Source organism: Sapajus apella, unplaced genomic scaffold, assembly GCF_009761245.1.
Source record: "Sapajus apella isolate SASKATOON/1434 unplaced genomic scaffold, GSC_monkey_1.0 scaffold33, whole genome shotgun sequence".
Lineage (NCBI taxonomy): Eukaryota > Metazoa > Chordata > Mammalia > Primates > Cebidae > Sapajus > Sapajus apella.
This window is the reverse complement of record NW_022436973.1, coordinates 7,506,072-7,526,549: the sequence shown is the minus strand read 5'-3', so window position 1 is coordinate 7,526,549 and position 20,478 is coordinate 7,506,072. Positions and strand designations below refer to the sequence as shown.

Genomic DNA, 20,478 nt, shown 5'->3' with positions numbered 1-20,478 from the left:
CTTTTTTTTTTTTTTTTTTTTTTTTTTTTGAGACACAGTCTTGCTCTGTTGCCAGGCGCCAGATTGGAGTGCAGTGGCACGATCTCAGCTCACTGCAACCTCCGCTTCCAGGATTCAAGCAATTCTGCCTCAGCCTCTAGAGTAGCTGGGACTACAGGCGCACGCCACCATGCCCAGCTAATTTTTTTTTTGTATTTTAGCAGAGACAGGGTTTCACTATGTTGGCCAGGATGGTCTCAATCTCTTGACCTCATGATCCACCTGCCTTGGCCTCCCAAAATGCTGGGATTACAGGCGTGAGGCATCGCACCTGGCCGCTGTTTTTTTGTTTTTTTTGAGATGAGTCTCACTCTGATGCGCAGGCTGGAGTCCAGCGGTGCCATCTCGGCTCACTGCAACCTTCGTCTCCTGTGTTCAAGCGATTCTCCTGCTTCTCCCAAGTAGCTGAGATTATATTATGTGCCATGATGCCTGTCTAATTTTTGTATTTTTTTAGTAGAGACAGGGTTTCACCATGTTGGCCAGGCTGGTCTTGAACTCCTGACCTCTAGTGATCTGCTTACTTCATCCTCCCAAAGTTCTGGGATTACAGGTGTGAGCCACTGTGCCCAGCTGAGTACCTGCTTTGTGTTAGACATTTTAATACAGGTTTTACAGACCTTTCTCATCTAATTCTAATAAAACCCACAATAGGGGCCATTATCCCCATATCATAAGTGAAGAAAGAGAGCTCAAGGATGTAGCTTATACATAAATTTGGGATAAGAATCTGAACTCAGGAGTCACTGGGCTAAGTTCAAATGCTGACTCAGCTCCTTACTATATGGGTGTCCTTAACTTTCTGTGTTCCTCAGCTTTACAATGGGGATTAATATAGTACTTCTGTGATTTTTGTAAGGATTAAATTAATATATGTAAGGTTAATTAATATCATAAATTGTTTTTATGTGGGTCTCATTAGTTTGCATAAGGCTATTTTACCTCTACTCTCTTTTTGTGAGGTTAGTTTACATCTTTATAATAGTAGTAGCTTGATAGCATTCTTTATTTAATTTATGAGATATCTGTTGAGTATATAATACAGCCCTACTACATTTAATTTTGATTAAATATTCTCGGTATTTTTTATTTTTTATTTTTTTTGAGACGGAGTTTCACTCACGTTACCCAGGCTGGAGTGCAAGGGCGCGATCTCGGCTCACCGCAACCTCCGCCTCCTGGGTTCAGGCAATTCTCCTGCCTCAGCCTCCTAAGTAGCTGGGATTACAGGCATGTGCCACCATGCCCAGATAAATTTTTGTAGTTTTTAGTAGAGACGGGGTTTCACCATGTTGACCAGGATGGTCTCGATCTCTTGACCTCGTGATCCACCCGCCTTGGCCTCCCAAAGTGCTGGGATTACAGGCTTGAGCCACCACGCCCGGCCAGTATTCTTGTTTTTTAATGGATGAACTGTATCCAGTTTCTCCAAAATCTAATGTAAAGAGCTATTGGTTTTTCTCATTTTCACAAATGATTTATTTTTATCCTGGTCTGTATTCTTGAGCTTGAAATGGCTGAGTCCAAGAGTATAAGCAGTTCCACAGCTTGTTCTTTCCGTCTAGATTGAGGTATAAAAAGATGACCATGGTCAGGACCTCCGCCGGTGTTCTAGTGTACCTGTTTCCCCACAGCTGGACCAGTGTTAGGTTTTGTCTTTTCTGAAAAATTAAGTATTTCTGCTTGTTACATAATGGTGTGATAATTCTGACACAACATTGCTTTATCTTCCTGTATTTATGTTTTGTTTATATCCAAAGACATGAATATAAGCATAGCAACCACTTTGGTCAGAGAAAGAGGAAGGGCCTTTGAGAAGTACTTTGTCTACTTCTATGGACATCCTCTTACTTTTGATAAGAGGGGTTTCTTCTGCCTTGAAGGACCTTGAAAGTGGCTAGCACCTCTGCATGTCAGTTTCCTCCCTATAACTTAATGTTACTTCTGTACCGTGGTAGCATTACATTAGTCCTAATTATATCATGCAGTTGTGAAGATCCAGTAAAATAGTGTAAGTCTTATACTTTTTTTAATTAAAAAGAAAAAAAAAATGAAGAAACATAAAGAAGCAACCCCAAATCAAAATCTTACCACCAGAATAAAATAAAATCTTAGCGTTAGATAATTCCTGATGACAATTACTTCTTTGGTGGTTTTGTTTTTTTTTTTCTTTTTTTTTTTGAGATGGAGTCTTGCTCTTTTGCCCAGGCTATAGTACAGTGGCACGATCTCTGCTCACTGCAACCTATGCCTCCTGGGTTCAAGCAGTTCTACTGCCTCAGCCTCCTGAGTAGCTGTGATTACAGGTGCCTGCCACCACGCCCGGCTAACTCTTTTATTTTTAGTAGAGACAACAGGGTTTCATCATGTTGGCCAGGCTTGTCTTGAACACCTGACCTCAGGTGATCCACTCACTTCGGCCTCCCAAAGTACTGGGATTACAGGCGTGAGCTATCATCCCTGGCTTTTTTTTCTTTTTCTTTCTTTTTTTTTTTTTTTAGACAGGGTCTGGCTGTCTTACCCAGGCTAGAGTGTTGTGGTACAGTCTTGGCTCACTGTGACCTCTGTCTCCTAGGCTCAAACCATCCTCCTACCTCAGCCTCCCAAGTAGTTGGGACTACAGACACGCACTACCATGCCCGGCTAATTTTTTTTGTATTTTTTTAGAGATGGTCTTTCACTGTTTTGTTCAGGCTGATCTCAAACTCCTGAGCTCAAGCAATCTACCCGCCTCAGCCTCCCAGAGTGCTGGCCCATCATTCCTTTTTTTTTTTTTTTTTTTGAGATGGAGTTTCGCTCTTGTTACCCCGGCTGGAGTGCAATGGCGCGATCTCGGCTCACCGCAACCTCCGTCTCCCGGGTTCAGGCAATTCTCCTGCCTCAGCCTCCTGAGTAGCTGGGATTACAGGCACGCGCCACCATGCCCAGCTAATTTTTTGTATTTTTAGTAGAGACGGGGTTTCACCATGTTGACCAGGATGGTCTCGATCTCTTGACCTCGTGATCCATCCACCTCGGCCTCCCGAAGTGCTGGGATTACAAGCTTGAGCCACCGCGGCCGGCCATCATTCCTTTTAATAGCTGTAGTGGCATGATTGTAGCTTACTGCAGCCTCAGTCTCCTGGACTCAAGTGATCCTCCCACCTTAGCTTCCCAAGTGGCTGAGATACACGTCCTCCTTTTTTTTTTGAGACGGAGTCTCGCCCTATTGCCCAGGTCTGAGTGCGGTGGCATGATCTCAGCTCACTGCAACCTCTGTCTTGGGTTAAAGCGATTCCCCTGCCTTAGCTTCCTGAGTAGCTGGGACTACAGGTGTGCACCACAGCCCTGTCTAACTTTTTGTTTTTGGTAGAGAGAGGGTTTCACCATGTTGGCCAGGATGGTCTTGATTTCCTGACCTCATGCTCCGCCCACCTAGGCCTCCCAAAGTGCTGGGATTATAGGCGTGAGCCACTGTACATTTTGTTGCAGAAATGCAAAGCTCTATTGATTTTTGTTATAGATAATTTGGTAGGCTTTGAAGGTATGTCTTTATTATAAGTTACTGGCCATGGGATTGTTGGGCAGAGAGTATGTTTTTGTAGGTGATGCCAAATCGCCTCTAGGAAGCTTTTCTAGCTTATGCTTTTGGTAGAAGCATTTGAGCATGGTCTTTTCTTCTCATCCTTGCTAACACTATCTTTAAATTTTTGCCGATTTGAGAAGTGAAAATTTGTTATTTTAATTTGCATTTTCTTTAATTTGGGTGAGGTAATGTGTATATAATATCACATGTTTATTAGACCTTGGTATCTGTACTCGACCTCCAAATCTGCCAGATCTTACAGTTTGCTCATTTTAAAGTAAATTGTAGTCGGGCATGGTGGCTCAAGCCTGTGTGTAATCCCAGCACTTTGGGAGGCCAAGGTGGGCAGATCACCTGAGATCAGGAGTTCAAGACCAGCCTGACCAACGTGACAAAACCCTGACTCTACTAAAATATAAAATTATCCTGTAGTGGTGGCAGGTGCCTGTAATCCCAACTACCAGGGCGGCTGAGGTGGGAGAATTGCTTGAACCCAGGAGGCAGAGGTTGCAGTGAGCCAAGATCATGCCATTGCACTCTAGCCTCGGTGACAGAGCGAGATTCCATCTCAAAAAAAAAAAAAAAAAAAAAATTCTAGTGATTCTCCTGCCTCAGCCTCCCAGGTAGCTGGGATTACAGGCTCCTGCCACCACACTCGGCTAATTTATTATATTTTTAATAGCGACAGGGTTTCACTGTGTTAGCCAAGAAGGTCTCAATCTCCTGACCTCGTGATCCGCCTGCCTTGGTCTCCCGAAGTGCTAGGATTACAGGCGTGAGTCACTGTGCCTGGCCATTTGTCCTTGTTTTGTGTGCACTCTTTCTTAATAATGGAAGCTAGCTCTTTGTCATATGGGTTGCAGTTATTTTCTCCCAGTTTGTCATTTGTGAAAGTGCCCTTTAAACCGTGCTGCACAGTGTGCATTTAAAGCTTTCATTATCATTGATGGTGGGGGCCATTGACTGAATACTGTATTTAAGGAAATAAACTAGGCCCTGTGTCTCCTGTGTAGCTGGGAGTTCCCATTGTAGGGAAATTTGAATGTAAAGGAGTAATTTGAAATCTGGCCAAAGTCTTTTAAAATGGAATCCTATGTGAATACAGATTGCATCAGTTTTTTAAATTCTCTCTATATCCATATCGAACTTGTTCCCTTTTCCTCTTTTTCTGGAAGCTGGAGATTTTTGGAAGAAAAGCTAAGGCCTTGAAGAAAAGTTAAAAGCTACAGAATCTTAGCCCTATTGCATCTTCAGAAAAATTGTGTTTAAAACTAAATGAAAGTAAAAATGTAATACTTATGTAATTTTTTGAAATTTCTGCTTCTGTACTGAATTCTGTTTTATTCTTTAGTAGATGTTGTCAAATTAAATAGATACTTTCAGATGATTTCCCCTGTGCCCCTCCCCTTACCATTTGCTAGAGCTCATTCATCTCTTCTCATGCTTGTGTTTGTCTCGCTGGGTGGGCTAGAGCTGGGACTGAGTTGGATTTCTCATTTTCAGCGTTTGCAGCATAATGACTTACTGATAGTACTTGTTATTGGTTTGTTGGCTGAATTAATGTGAATTTAAAAACAAACTCTGCCACCTCGGAGGGGTGGAGGGGAAATTGTAATGGGATGGGAAAGCCAGATTAGTTTTATGTTCTGTGTGATACCAGAGAGTGAAACGTCAAACAGGTGGGTCAGAGTTATAATGAAACAGGTTTAGTTCATGAGTAGCAAGAATTCTGAGGATTCAGCCTCAAGAGGAATTGGTTTTCTTGAGCTTTTGGGAATAATTTGCTCATCTTCATTCATTCTCTGCCTCGCTCTCTCACTCCTGCGTTTTAATGGAAGGCCTCCTGGGGTGCCTGGGGGAAAGTAGTGTGGTAGAAAGAATTAATTCAGAAGTCAGGTAGACCTGGGCTTTTGTTCTGGGGCCTGTCACTTAGCACCTGAACTTTAACCAAGTTTACTTTAGAGCTAATTTCCTCATTTGTGATAACATAGTTACTAATAGCTACTAACTGTCTGGTTCTTACTTTGTGCCAGCCCTGAGCTCTTTAAATGGATCTCATTTAATCCTTACATCTACTGCTTGGAGTTAGATATTATTATCATCATGATCCCCATTTTACAGAGAGGAAAATAATTTACACAAATTCATTCAGCTAATAAGGGGTTAAATAATTTACATAAATTCATTCAGCTAATGATGAGTAGAGCTGGGGATTCAAGGCCAAGCATTTAACCCCATTACATTAAATTACATTATTTTGGTAAAAGAAGGCTGTCAGCCTGCATAGAACCTGACAAATAATAGCAGCTCAGTGAGTGTTAAGTTCCATCCATTTCTCGTCAGTCATCACCTTTTCATGTAATCTGGGAGGGGAAATTAATAATCACAATATTACTTGGCATGAATGAAGTCAGAGAACAAGACAATTTGACATGATATTTTAGGCAAGCCAAAATGAAGACTTTTCTACTGATTGAATTATGCCTATATGTACTTTTTTTTTTTTTTTTTTTTGAGTCAGAGTCTAGCTCTGTTGCCCAGGCAGGAGTGCAGTGGCACAAATCTTGGCTCACTGCAACCTCCGGCTCCTGGGTTCAAGCCATTCTTATGCCTCAGTCTCCTGAGTAGCTGAGATTATAGGCGAGCACCATCACACCTGGCTAACTTTCATGGGTTTTTTTAGTAGAGACAGGATTTTACCATGTTGGCGAGGCTGGTTTGAAACTCCTGACCACAAGTGATCTGCCTGGTTTGGCCTCCCAAAGTGCTGGGATTACAGGCGTGAGCTACCACCCCTGGCCATGTATATCATGTATATGTCAGATTTGATATCTCATTTTCTTTCTTTCTTTCTTTCTTTTTTTTTTTTTTAAAGATGGGGTTTCACCATGATGGCCAGGCTGGTCTTGAACTCCTGACCTCTGGTGATCCACCCACCTCGGCCTCCCAAAGTGCTAGGATTACAGGCGTGAGCCACTGTGCCTGGCCAATATCTCATTTTCTTAGAGAATGTTTGGTAAAGCCAGTTAAGCCTCTGACATTTCCTTTCCTAGGGTCCAAATATTTAGAACACTCTTGCCAACACAGCTTTTCAGTTTATTAGGTTTCAGCTTCCTTAATTACAGCTGTCAACCGTTTCTGCCTCAGTTTGCTTTCCTTTATGTGTTTCCCAACATTAGCCCTTCGGAATGGTTTTTTTTTTTGAGACAGAGGCTCCCTCTGTCGCCAGGCTGCAGTGCAGTGGCACAATCTTGGCTCACTGAAACCTCAGCCTCCAGGGTTCAAGTGATTCTCCTGCCTCAGCCTCCCGAGTAGCTGGGACTACAGGTGCGTGCCACCGTGCCCAGCTTTTTGTATTTTTAGTAGAGACAGGGCTTCACCATGTTGGCCAGGATGGTCTTGATCTTTGACCTCGTGATCTGTCCACCTTGGCCTCCCAAAGTGCTGGTATTATAGGTGTGAGCCACCGCACCCAGCCTGGAATGAGTTGTTTAATGGATAGCTTATTTGCCTTCAAATGTATAATTCTTCACATTATACACTTAAAAATGATTTTCATTATGAAAAACTATAAAATTTAGGAAATTATTTAAGAAGAAAGGAACAATCACTAATACCTATAACTTATTATTTATTTATTTATTTATTTATTTATTTATTTTTTTGGGACGGAGTTTCGCTCTTGTTACCCAGGCTGGAGTGCAATGGCGCGATCTCGGCTCACCGCAACCTCCGCCTCCTGGGTTCAGGCAATTCTCCTGCCTCAGCCTCCTGAGTAGCTGGGATTACAGGCATGTGCCACCATGCCCAGCTAATTTTTTGTATTTTTAGTAGAGACGGGATTTCACCGTGTTGATCAGGATGGTCTCGATCTCTTGACCTCTTGATCCACCTGCCTCGGCCTCCCGAAGTGCTGGGATTACAGGCTTGAGCCACCGCGCCCGGCCCAATTTATTATATTCTTCCAGTCTTTAAAAAAAGAATTAGTGGCTAGGTGCCATGGCCCATGCCTCTAATCCCAGCATTTTGGGAGACTGAGTCAGGAGGATCACTTGAACCTGGGAGTTTGATACCAGCCTGGACAAACATAGCAAGACCCTGTCTCTGCCAAAGAAAAAATTAACTGGGTGTGGTGGCTTGCACCTATAGTCCCAGGTACTTGGGAGGCTGAGTAGGGAGGATCACATGAGCCCAGTAGGTTAAGCTTACAGTGATCCAGGTTTGCACCACTGCAGTCCAGCCTGAGCGACAGAGCAAGCAAGACCTTGTCTTAAAAAAGAAAAAAATTGTGTGAGTTTCTATTTTCTTTTCTTTCTTTTTTCTTTTTTTGAGACAAGGTAGAGTTTTGTTCTTGTTGCCCAGGCTAGAGTCAATGACGTGATCTCAGCTTACTGCAACCTCTGTCTCGAGTTAAAGTGATTCCCCTGACTTAGCCTCCCGAGTAGCTGGGACTACAGGTGTGTACCACCACCCCTGGCTAATTTTTGTTTTTAGTAGAGATGGGGTTTCACCATGTTGGCCAGGATGGTGTCTCTTGACCTCATGATCTGCCCACCTCAGCTTCCCAAAGTGCTGGGATTACAGGGGTGAGCCACAGTGCCTGGCATTCCTTTTTTCTTTTTTCTTTCTTTTTTTTTTTTTTTTTCTTTTTTTTTAAGAGACAGGTTCTTGCTCTGTCACTCAGGCTGGAATATAGTGGCACAATCATAGCTCACTGCAGTCTCAACCTCCTGTGCTCAAGCGATCCTCCCACCTCAGTCTCTTCAGTAGCCAGGATTGTAGACATGAGCCACCTCATCTGACTGTGTATGACTTTTAATGTGAGATCCATGTGGTACAATTTTGCATCCTGCCTTTTTAGGTATTTATATATGGCAAGCAAATTATTTATAAAATATGCTGCTATTGCACATTAGATATGAGTACTCACTTCTATGATTTTTTGTCACATTCATTTATTGCAAAGAAAGTATTTGTGGTAAGAAGCTGGCGTTGCTCTGGCAGTGCTCTGGCGTTGCTTGGGCAGTGTAGGCTGTGAAGATCCAAAGTTTAGGGCCAGGTGCAGTGGCTCATGCCTATAATCCCATAATCCCAGCACTTTGGTAGGCCCAGGTGGGAGGACTGCTTGAGCCCACGAGTTTGAGACTAGCCTAGTCAACGTAGATCCTGTCTCTGAAAACAAAAAACAACTGGATGTGCTGATGCACACCTGTGGTTCCAGCTACTCGCGAGAATGAGGCAGGAGGATCACTAGAGCCCAGGAGTTTGAGGCTGCAGTGAGCTATGTATGATAGTGCCACTGTACTCCAGCCTGGGCAACAGAATGAGACCCTGTCTAAAAACAAATTTTTAAAAGTCCAAAGTTTAGTGGGAGGAAGGAGTTAGGCTGGGGTTAGTCTGCTGTAGGGAGGTAACCTCAAGTGCCCTTAGAGCCCAGAGAGGCTACATGTCTATCAGAACCAGCACTAGCTCCTCTGATTGCATTTAGGACACTTTAGATGAATTACCTCAGTGATGCCAAGAAGTGTTCTTTTTTCCCCCTCAAGACAGAGTCTTGCTCTGTTACCCAGGCTGGAGTGCAGTGGTCTGATCTCAGTTCACTGCAACCTCCACCTCTCGGGTTCAAGCAATTCTTCTTCCTCAGCCTCCTGAGTAGCTGGGATTACAGGCATCTGCCACTGTGCCTGGCTAATTTTTGTATTTTTAGTAGAGATGGGGTTTCACCGTGTTGGCCAGGTTGGTCTCGAACTCCTGACCTTGTGATCCGCCCACTTGGGCCTCCCAAAGTGTTGAGATTACAGGCCTGAGCCACTGCACCTGGCTGGACGTGTTCTTTTATGGGAGCCACTTTTCTTGTAAATGGCCTAATCCAATACACCTTTTTTTTTTTCCCTCAAAAGGAAATTAGCTTTATAGTTTGGTTTTGATCATAAAGATAAATTGTATTCATTACAGCACAAGAAAGCAAGATAGGACTGAGAAAGGAGAGATTCAAATTGTGACTTAAGATTCAAAGGCAATGAAAGGAGTTAAATGAGAATGTTTTGTATTCTTTTATTGTTCTATGATTAAAAAAATAGAAAATCTGGATAAAACGTGTAGAAAAATACAAATGGTCAGAATGGACTCAAGAAGTAGGAAATAGGCTGGGTATGTGGCTCATGCCTGTAATCCCAACACTTACAAAGCCTGTAATCTTTGGGAGGCTGAGGGGGGCAGATCATTTGAGGTCAGGAGTTCAAGACCAGCCTGACCAACATGGAGAAATCCTGTCTCTACTAAAAATACAAAATTAGCTGGACATGGTGGCGCATGCCTGTAATCCCAGCTACGTGGGAGGCTGAGGCAGGAGAAACGCTTGAACCCAGGAGGCGGAGGTTGCAGTGAGCTGAGATTGTGCCATCATGCTACAGCCTGGGCAACAAAAATGAAACTGTCTTAAAAAAAAAATTAGGAATTATAGCTGGATGTGGTGGCACGCACCTATAATCCCAGCTGCTCCGGAGGCTGAGGCAAGAGAATTGCTTGAACCTGAGAGGCGGAGGTTGCAGTGAGCTGAGATTGCACCATTGCACTACAGCCTGGGTGACAAGAGCAAGACTTCTTCTCAAAAAACAAACAAACAAAAAAAGAAATAGGAAATATACATAGATCAAAGAAAGTATAAACAAGGCCAGGCGCAGTGGCTCACCCCTGTAATACCAGCACTTTGGGAGGCTGAAGTGGACGGATCACTTGAGGTTAGGAGTTTCAGACCAGTCTGGTCCACATGGTGAAACCCTGACTCTATTAAAAATAAAAAAATTCCTGAGATGTTTAATTGGAAAAATTAAAAAGAAAAAAAAATTAGCTGGGTGTGGTGGTGGGCGCCTGTAGTCCCATCTACTCAGGAGGCTTAGGCTCCAGAATTGCTTGAACCCAGAAGGCGGAGGATGCAGTGAGCTGAGATCGTGTCATTGCACTTCAGCCTGGGTGACAGAGTGAAATTGTCTCAAAAAACAAAGTATAAACAGACCTTGTCCATCCTTCCAAAAGTAGGACCAAGTATTAGTATCTCAGCTTTTGTTTACTTCGTTTTTAATTTTTTAAAGAGACGAGGGCTCTTGATTTTCAGTAGCCTTGAAAACTAAAAATAAAAAATAAAAAAGAGACAAGGGCTCGCTATGTTTCCCAGACTGGTCTCAAACTCCTGAGCTCAAGGAATCCTCCTGGCTCAGCCTTCCAAGTAGCTGGGACTATAGGCATACACAACCGTGCCTGACATTTGTTTGCTTCCTTTGTAACTCTTAAATTTCATTGCAATTACAGTTTGCAGTTATTTTATTTATCAGTTTACTGGCTAAATTTTTGTGTTTCCCCGGTAGACTGAAGGGTTCTTGAGGGCAGGAACTGTGTCTCTTTTGGTCTTGACTGTTTCCTTAAATAGTCACTGAGCAAATATTTGTTGAATAATGCATCAGCAGGTGACTGAATTTAACTGTGAAAGTAGTTGTCTTTTTGTAGTTCTGAGGGGTGGCCCTTGTTGGTGAGTCTTCAGTAAGCAGTGTTGAGGGAGGGTCTTCTCAGTTCCAGAAACCACAGGATGCTACACAATGGAGGAGTAGGAACCAGTGGAAAGCACACCTGAGTTAGAATGAGGGCACCAACAGGGTTTCATGGAGCTTTGTGTTTTGAATAATGCCTGTTTGTTTTTTATGTGTAGTGAATGATGCTACACTCTGGGCAGACTTTGCCTAAGTTTCATAAATATTTAATTGGCTTTTTCAGGAGAATAAAGGCAGCCCCGTTGATGACTGAAAATGACAAAGCATCCACCTAACAGACGAGGAATCAGCTTTGAAGTGGGAGCCCAGTTGGAAGCCCGGGACCGTTTAAAAAACTGGTACTTTTATATTTTTCTGTTAATTAAAGCCCTTCAGTAAAGGACTTTTGCCAGCACTGATAGAGTGATAGCTTAGGCTTTTTTGGTGGTGTTTTCCTACTCCCTGACTCTTGTAAGATGGGAGGAAACCCCAGTCTTTTCTCTGTGGTGCAGGGATTCCCGGTGTCATGGTGACTGTCCTTTGTTCATACTTGTTTCCCCTTTTTGCCTGTTCATTTGAAGGAGTTCTGGGAAAAAGAAGCATGAATGGCTACAGGGAAGGGAAGAGGTAGGGAAGAGTTAATAGTGGCAGCTCTCTCCCTCTTGGCTGCCTGTCTGAAAAAAAGAGAGAAAGATCAGGGATGAAATAGTGAAGCAGCTCACGTGTTGTGAACACCTCATCCTGTTTTCTGGGCGTGATGTTGTATGTTGAAATATAGTGATCACATAAGGGCACATTGTCAGGGTGATTAGGTTCAGAAGCTGAAGGGTTACGGTCCCAACTGTGTCATTGACTTGTGACCTCTGGCTGATAATTAGCTGCTTTGTGCATTGGCTTATCTGTAAATGTGGGTATTGGTAATATTGACCTCATTAGGGTTATTCTGAGAATCAAATCATAGACTATGTAGGGAAAGACCTTAAAGACTATGAAGTGATCATTGTGATTGAGGGCATTCTGGAATTTGGTTATTTGTTAGTGCTCAAGGTGAGGGTTGGGGTTTTCAGAACTTGTGCCTGTTAATAGTTGTTTTTTTTTTTTTTTTTTAAACAGTCTTTCTCTGTTATCCAGGCAGGAGTGCAGTGGCGTGATGTCTGCTCATTGCATCCTCTGCCTCCTGGCTTCAGGTGATTCTCGTGCCTCAGCCTTCTGGGTAGCTTGTATTGCAGATGTGTGCCACCACATCTGGCTAATTCCTTTTTGAGTTAAAGAAGGAAGAGTTTAACACTTTGTGAGATTATTTCAAAATAGACAATTTGACCAGCTCTTCGGGTATAGGAATCTAAAGACAGGAGAAGAGAGGCAGAGAAGCAGTTGGTACAGAAAACTGTCTTTGCTATTAGAATTAGGTACACTTGGCCAGGCACGGTGGCTCACACCTGTAATCCCACCACTCCAGCACTTTGGGAGGCTGAGGCAGGTGGATCACCTCAGGTCAGGAGTTCGAGACCAGTGTGGCCAACCTGGGAAACCCTGTCTAATTAGCCGAGTGAGGTGGCACGCACCTGTAATCCCAGCTCTACTTGGGAGACTGAGACAGGAGAATTGCTTGAACCTAGGAGGTGAAGGATGCAGTGAGCTGAGATTGCACCATTACACTCCAGCCTGGGGGACAAGAGTGAGACTTCCTCTCAAAAAAAAAGAAAAATAATTAGGTATACTTGTTGGCTGGGCTCAGTGGCTCATGCCTGTAATCCCAGCACTATGGGAGGCCAGGGCAGGTGGATAACGAGGTCAGGACTTCAAGACCAACCTAATCAACATAGTGAAACCCTGTCTCTACTAAAAATATAAAAATTAGCCAGGCATGGTGGCATGTGCCTATAGTCCCAGCTACTCAAGAGGCTGAGGCAGGAGAATCACTTGAACCTGGGAGGTAGAGGCTGCAGTGAGCTGAGATCATGCCACTGCACTCCAGCCTGGTTGACTGAGCTAGACTCTGTCTTGAAAAAACAGAAACAATTAGGTACACTTTCAACACAGTTGTTTTGGGCTATTTTTTTTGTTTTTGTGAGACAAAAGTCTTTTTTGTCCTGGCTGGAATGCAGCGGTGTGATCTCGGCTCACAGCAGCCTCTGCCTCCCAGGTTCAAGCCATTCTCCTGCCTTAGCCTCCCTAATAGCTGGGATTACAGGCACCTGCCACCACACCTGGCCAATTTTTTGTATTTTTAGTAGAGATGGGGTTTCACCATGTTGGCCAGGCTGGTCTGGAACTTGTGACCTCAAGTGATCTGCCTGCCTTGGCCTCCCAAAGTGCTGGTATTACAGGCATGAGTCACTGTGCCCAGCCTGCTTTTGGGCTATTTGTATTATCTATAATTGGTTCCTTTTTTGGTTTCAGTATTTTATGTTCATGTGTTTAATACTTTATGCATATGTGTATCCATTAGTAATACAATTACTTTGGGTGTTTTAAACCTTTTTTTTTTTTAATAAAAAAAATATGGAACGCTTCACAAATTTGCATGTCATCCTTGCACAGGGGCCATGCTAATCTCCTCTGTATCGTTCCAATTCCTTTTTTATAAGTAGTATCTTTGAGAATGTTGGGAGAGGGAAGGAAAAAGAAAAAAGTTAAAACCAATTATATAAGTAGTATCATATAACTTGTTTCTTTTCTGTGTCTTTGTTTTTTATGTTCAGTATGTTTCTGTGATTTACCCATATTGTTACATACAATATTCTCCCAACCCCCCCCCCCCCGCCCCCTTTAAGATAGCGTCTTACTCTGTTGCTCAGGCTAGAGGGTAAAGGCACAATCATAGTTCACTGCGGCCTCCAACTCCTGGGCTCATGTGATCCTCCTGCCTCAGCCCTCCATGTAGCTGGGACTAGATCTTAACTTCTGTATAGAGTTTTATACAGAAGTATAGATGTGAGCCACCACGCCCGGCCTGTTTATTTATTTTTTATTTATTATTGTATCTTTTATTTTAAATGTATTCTTAGATTCCAGTTTTTTACCTGAGACACAGCGCTGCTGTGAATGTCTCTTTGTGCACATACGAAACACTCTTACTTGGGCAGTGGCTTTTAAACGTTTTTGACTGCAACCTCCAGTAAGAAATGTATTTTAAATCCAATGTTGCTGGGTGTGGTGGCTCATGCCTGTAATCCCAGATACTCAGGAGGCTGAGGCAGGAGAATCACTTGAACCTGAGAGGCAGAGGTTGCAGTGAGCCAAGATCACACCACTGCACTCCAGCCTGGGCGACAGAGCAAGACTCTGTCTCAAAAAAAAAAAAAAAAAAAAATCCAGTGTGGTACTCACCCATATACATATAAACATCTATTTTTAGTTTTAGTTTTTTGAGATGGTGGCTCACTTTGTCACCCAGGCTGGCTTGCTGGGGCGTGATCTTGGCTCTCTGCAACCTCTGCCTCCCAGGTTCAAGTGATTTTTATGCCTCAGCCTCTTGAGTAGTTGGGATTACAGTTGTGAGACACCATGCCTGGCTAATTTTTTTTTGTAGTTTAAGTAAAGCTGGGGTTTTTTGGCCAGGCTGGTCTTGAACTCCTGACTTCGGGTGATCTACCCAGCTTGGCCTCCCAAAGTGCTGGGACATAGGCCTCAGCCACTGCGCCTGGCCTATTTTTATTTTTATTTTTATTTTTTTTTTGAGACGGAGTTTCGCTCTTGTTACCCAGGCTGGAGTGCAATGGCGCGATCTCGGCTCACCGCAACCTCCGCCTCCTGGGTTCAGGCAATTCTCCTGCCTCAGCCTCCTGAGTAGCTGGGATTACAGGCACGCACCACCATGCCCAGCTAATTTTTTGTATTTTTAGTAGAGACGTGGTTTCACCATGTTGACCAGGATGGTCTCGATCTCTTGACCTCATGATCCACCCGCCTCAGCCTCCCAAAGTGCTGGGATTACAGGCTTGAGCCACCGCGCCCGGCTCTATTTTTATTTTTTGAGACAAGATCTCACTCCGTTGCTCAGGTTGGAGTGCAGTGGTGGGAACATGGCTCACTGCAGCCTCTACCTACCTCCCTGAGCTTAAGCAGTCCTTCTGCTTCAACTGGGACCACAGGCACGTGCCATTACCCCTGATTAATTTTTAAATTTTTAGTAGAGATTAGGTCTCACTATGTTGCCAAGGCTGGTTTTGAATTCCTGGGCTCAGGTAATCCCCCTGCTTTGGCCTCCCAAAATGCTGGGGTTACAGGCATGAGTCACCATATGTGACCTATATAAATTGAACTGAAACACAAATTTTATGAAATAGTATTTAACTTTAATACATGTATTATACTCTGGTAGTGTTTTCTATTCTTTTTTTTTTTTTTTTTTTGACAGTGTTTCACTCTGTGCCCAGGCTGGAGTGTAGTGGTGTAGTTACAACTCATTGCAGCCTTGACTTGTGGGCTCAGGTGATCCTCTTACCTCAGTCTTCCAAGTAGCCGGGACTAACAGCACATTCCATCATGCTAGGCTGGTTTTTTGTATTTTTAGTAGAGATGAGGTTTTACTATGTTGGCCAGGCAGGCCTTGAACTCCTGACCTCAAGTGATCCACCTGCCTCGGCCTTCCAAAGTGCTGGGATTAGAAGCATGAGCCAAATGCCCAGCGTATATTTAGGTCTTTAATCCACCTGGAATTCGTTTTATGTATGATATGAACTTGTATCTATTATTTTTTGTACCCAGTAAATAACCAGTTGCCCCAATATAATGTTTAGTATAGTCCATCCTTTCCCCACTGACCTGCAATACCACTTCTATGTATTAAGTCTCCTATTTACATAGGCCTGTTCTCAGCTGTTTATTCCATCAATTCGTGTTTACTCCTGTGCTTATAATAGCACATTATTTAATTAATATTGCTTTAACAGAACTGCTGATATCTGGTAAGACAGGTTTTATTTTACTTGTTGTATTCTTAGACCTTTACTTTTCAATGTGAATTTTGGCATTATTGTTGAGTTTCTTGGAAAGTGTTTTTGGAGTTTTGAAATAAATTGTATTGAATTGGTATCTTAATGATAAAAAATTTTTGTTCATGAAAATATATCTTTGTACTTATTCATGTTTTACTTTATGAACTTTAGTTATGTTTTATAACCTCTATGAAGATTTTGCTTATCATCTATTAGTTTTATTCGTAAGTACCGTCTAGTTTTTATTGCTTCTATGAATGGATTTTTTTTTTTTTTTTTTAAATTTGAGACAGAATCTTGCTCTTGTGTCCCAGGTTGGAGTACAATGGATCTCAGCTCACTGCAACCTCCAGCTCCTGGGTTCAAGCGATTCTTCTACCTCAGCCTCGAGAATAGCTGGGATTATAGGTGCCCACCACCACACCTGGCTAATTTTTTATTTTTGTATTTTCATCATGTTGGCCAGGCTGGTCTCGAACTCCTGACCTTGTGATCCTCCCGCCTCGGTCTCCTAAAGTGCTGGGATTACAGGCATGAGCCACTGTGCCTGGTCTTTTTTTTTTTTTTTTTGAGATGGAATCTTGCTCTGTCACCCTCGCTGGAGTGCGGTGTCGCGATCTCGGCTCACTGCAACCTCCACCTCCAAGGTTCAAGCAGTACTCCCTGCCTAAGCCTCCGGAGTAGCTGGGATTATAGGCGCCCACCACCACGCCCACCTATTGTTGTAGTTTTTAGTAGAGATCGGGTTTTGTCCTGTTGTCCAGGCTGGTGTTGAACTCCTGACCTCAGGTGATCCGCCCACCTCGGCCTCTGAAAGTGCTGCGATAATAGGCTTGAGCCACTGTGCCCGGCTGGATCTTTTTTCCTCAGACGGAGTCTCTCTCTGTTTCCCAGACTGGAGTGCAGCGGCATGATCTCGGCTCACTGCAACCTCTGCCTCCTGTTTTCAAGCGATGCCCCTGCCTTAGCCTCTGGAATAGCTGGGACTACAAGCGTGCGACATCATGCACAGCTAATTAAAAAAAAAAAAGATTTTAGTAGAGATGGGATTTCACCGTGTTGGCCAGGATGGCTTCGACCTCCTGACCTTGTGATCTGTCCACCTGGACCTCCCAAAGTGCTGGGATTACAGGCGTGAGCCACCGCGCCCCGCCTGGATCTTCCTTCCTTCCTTCCTTCCTTCCTTCCTTCCTTCCTTCCTTCCTTCCTCCCTCCCTCCCTCCCTCCCTCCCTCCCTCCCTCCCTCCCTCCTTTCTTTCTTTCTTTCTTTCTTTCTTTTTCTTTCTTTTTCTTCTTTCTTTTTGAGGTGGAGTCTTGATCTGTTGCCTAGGCTGTAGTGCAATGGCACGATCTTGGCTCAAGGCATCCTTCGCCCCACAGGTTCAAGCGATTCCCTGGCCTCAGGGCCTCAGCCTCCTGAGTAGCTGGGACTACAGGTGTGCCTCACCACGCCCAGCTAATTTTTTTGTATTTTAGTAGAGACAGGGTTTCTCTATGTTTCTCTTTGGTTATTGCTGGTATGAAGGAATATTGTTGTTAACTAAATTCAACATGTGGATTTTATATAGTTTGAAAACAAAAACGGACTGCTTAAAAAAGATTTATGACATTTATGAGATTGTTGGAAGTTTGAACATTGATTGGTTATTTGATATTAAAGAATCATTGTTAACATTTTAGATGTGGAAATGATAACTGTAGTTTTGTTTTATTAAGAGTTCTCATTTCTTAGAGATTATATACTGACATTTATGAATATAATGATATGTTGTGATTTGCTTCAAGATAATATGAAGATTCTGGGATTATATAGGCAGTAGGAAGAAAAAGGAGATGATATGAAGGGGAAAGGGTGGGAAGACAGGAAGCAAAAGCGGCCATGTGTAATGGGTACATGAGGCTTTATTGCTAGTGAGTTTTATATGCTGGTCTTACACAGAAACCTTTCTCCATTTTCATATTCATCTTAATGGTTCTTTTGGATTTTCTATATAGACCATCATATATCTGCAAACAACTATTTTGCCTCTTCTTTTCCAGTCCTCTGCTTCTCATTTCTTTTCCTTTCTTCCTTCCTGGCTTTTTTTCTTTCTTTCTTTCTTTCACTTTTTCCCTCCCATGGTCGTGGACCAGGATCTTAGCAGCATGATGTTGAATGGTAGTGATGATAATGCCTGCCATAGTTTGTTGTTGGATATTAACAGGAACACATCTGAGATGTCACCATTCAGTATGATGTTTATCATAGGATCATGGTAGATGTGTTTAATCAGATTAGAGAAGTTCCTGTCAATTCCTTGTTTGCTGGAAGTTTGTTTTTTTTTTTTCAGTGCCTGAGTAATATTGAATTTAATGCTTTCTGGGCATCTAATTAATTGACCATGTGTATTTTCCCCTTTAATCTTTCTTTTACTTTTCTTTTGCTTCCCCTTTTATCTGTTTGTATGGCATACGACATTAACAGATTTTGTAATGTTGAACAATTCCTGGATAAGCCTATTAGGTCATTTATATAATAAATTATTAGATTTAGTTTACTAATTTTTTATTTGAGATTTTGATATTCATGTTCATTATGCTTTTGGTTTTTGATCTCTTCTTGTGCTCTCTGTTTTCAGTTTTAGTGTAGCATTATTATACTAGTCTTAGAACATGAGGATGTTGGTTTTTTCCATTATTTTCTGGAACACTTTCTTTTTGTTTTTGAGACGGACCCTGCCACATGAGAGGGAGACTACCCGACTTTAGGTGGGGGAGCACCCTCACGTGGGTGCTGTTATGAGCCTTATTTTAGCTGTATGAAAAAGGAGGCTCAGAGAGATGAAGTTATTTGCCCAAGGTTACACAGTGGTGGGACTAGGATTTGAATCAAGGTAGACTGTGTTCATAGCATTTTTGTAATAACCAAATTTCTCCAGAGTATCTGAATGTTCCTGAGTCCTAAATTTAACAACAACAACAAAAAAAAAACACTGAAAAATAACACTGAAAAATGCGTTCTAATAATGTTCACCTGATTTCCTAATCCAGAGTACTGGACATTTAATTTTTTGCTAAAATCTTTGACTTTGAATGCTTTGCCAAGAATAATGGAGAGTTTGTTTTATTATCTCTAGACTGAAAGGGGTTATGTTTTCACCCTGATAAGTGATTTGTTTACATTATAGTAGGTAGCATTGCTTCAATGGAGAGCCATATTTTGTGTGTGTGTCTGTGTCTCTGTGTGTGTGTGTATATGTGTGTATTTTCAGTTCATGAAAATTAAATGTGTGGGAATTAGGGTCCCCCCCTCCTTTTTTTTTTTTTTGAGACATAGTCTCTCTCTGTCTAGTGCAGGCTCAAGTGCAGTGGCGAGATCTCATCTCACTGCAAATTCTGCTTCCCAGGTGCAAGCGATTCTCCTGCCTCAGCCTCTCAATTAGCTGGAACTACAGCGTGCACCATCACCCCCAGCTAATTTTTGTATTTTTAGTAGAGAGGGGTTTTACCATGTTGGCCAGGATAGTCTTGGTCTTTTGACCTCAAGTGATCTGCCCACCTTGGCCTCCCAAAGTGTTGGGATTGCAGGTGTGAGCCACCATGCCCTGCCAGGGTTCACTTTTTAGTTGCTTATTTCCTTGTGACTTTTTACCTCTGAATCCTTGAATTATTTGTTCTTATTTTTGACCCTAAAGTAACTAAGTCCCAGCTTTTTATTGAGAAAATTTTCTAAGATAATAAAAAGTTGGGGGAACTTTATACATTCCACCTGTATTCACTAGTTGTTAGCGCATTTGCTTTATATACTTATTTAATTTAGCAATAATTGTATACTATATAATATCCAGAGATATTCAGATATTCTTGTTCTTCCAAAAATGTCCCTTATAGTGTTTTTCCAGACAGGATCCATGTTACATTTTTGTTTTTATGTCTTTTTGATTGTTTTGATTACATGGTAATCTTTCTCCCTTCCCAGTTTTTTCCCCTTCACAGCATCGTTTATTTAATTTTTAAGAGTTCTGAACAGTTGTTTTGTGGAATGTCCCACATTCTGGTTTGGTCACATGGTTTTTATCATGCTGAGTTTAACTTGTTCCTTGTATTCTCTTCTATTTCCTGTAAACTGGAAATGAGGTCTAGACTTCAGATTAAACATTTTTTTTGCAGAGTGTTTCAGTGGTAATGCCGTGTTTCATATTGCATCACATCGGGGGACACATAAAGCTAGGTCGTCCCACTGTTCCGTGTATCACTTGGATAAGGTAATGACTTCCATCTCTCACCATTATAAAGGTATATTTTTCCTTGTGCAAGTAGTAAATAATCTGTGGGGATACTTTTGTTACCTGTCAATATCCTATTATCGTCCCACACCATTTACCTAATAATTTAGCCTCCATTGATAATCCTTACCTGAATTAGTTAT

The 20,478-nt window shown here is 42.4% G+C and overlaps 1 protein-coding gene and 1 non-coding gene across 9 annotated transcripts in view; one reads left to right on the top strand and one right to left on the bottom strand.

Annotated features, from left to right (window-relative positions):
- Positions 1–20,478, top strand: part of PHF20 (PHD finger protein 20) — a 167,523-nt gene that overhangs the window by 16,944 nt on the left and 130,101 nt on the right. For 3 of the 8 annotated variants that reach the window (XM_032295092.1, XM_032295087.1, XM_032295093.1), the window contains one exon: positions 11,372–11,486. In XM_032295092.1, the coding sequence (XP_032150983.1) occupies positions 11,404–11,486 (83 nt within the window). In that variant the 5' untranslated portion in view covers positions 11,372–11,403. Of the gene's footprint in view, positions 1–3,329; positions 3,352–6,908; positions 6,932–8,033; positions 8,062–11,371; positions 11,487–20,219; positions 20,315–20,478 lie in introns of those variants that run through there. The other 5 variants (XM_032295091.1, XM_032295094.1, XM_032295088.1 and 2 more) reach the window with 4 other exon arrangements.
- On the bottom strand, positions 13,627–13,728 carry LOC116563079. Its single transcript, XR_004274214.1, has one exon. It is a non-coding gene; the product is annotated as a U6 spliceosomal RNA (small nuclear RNA).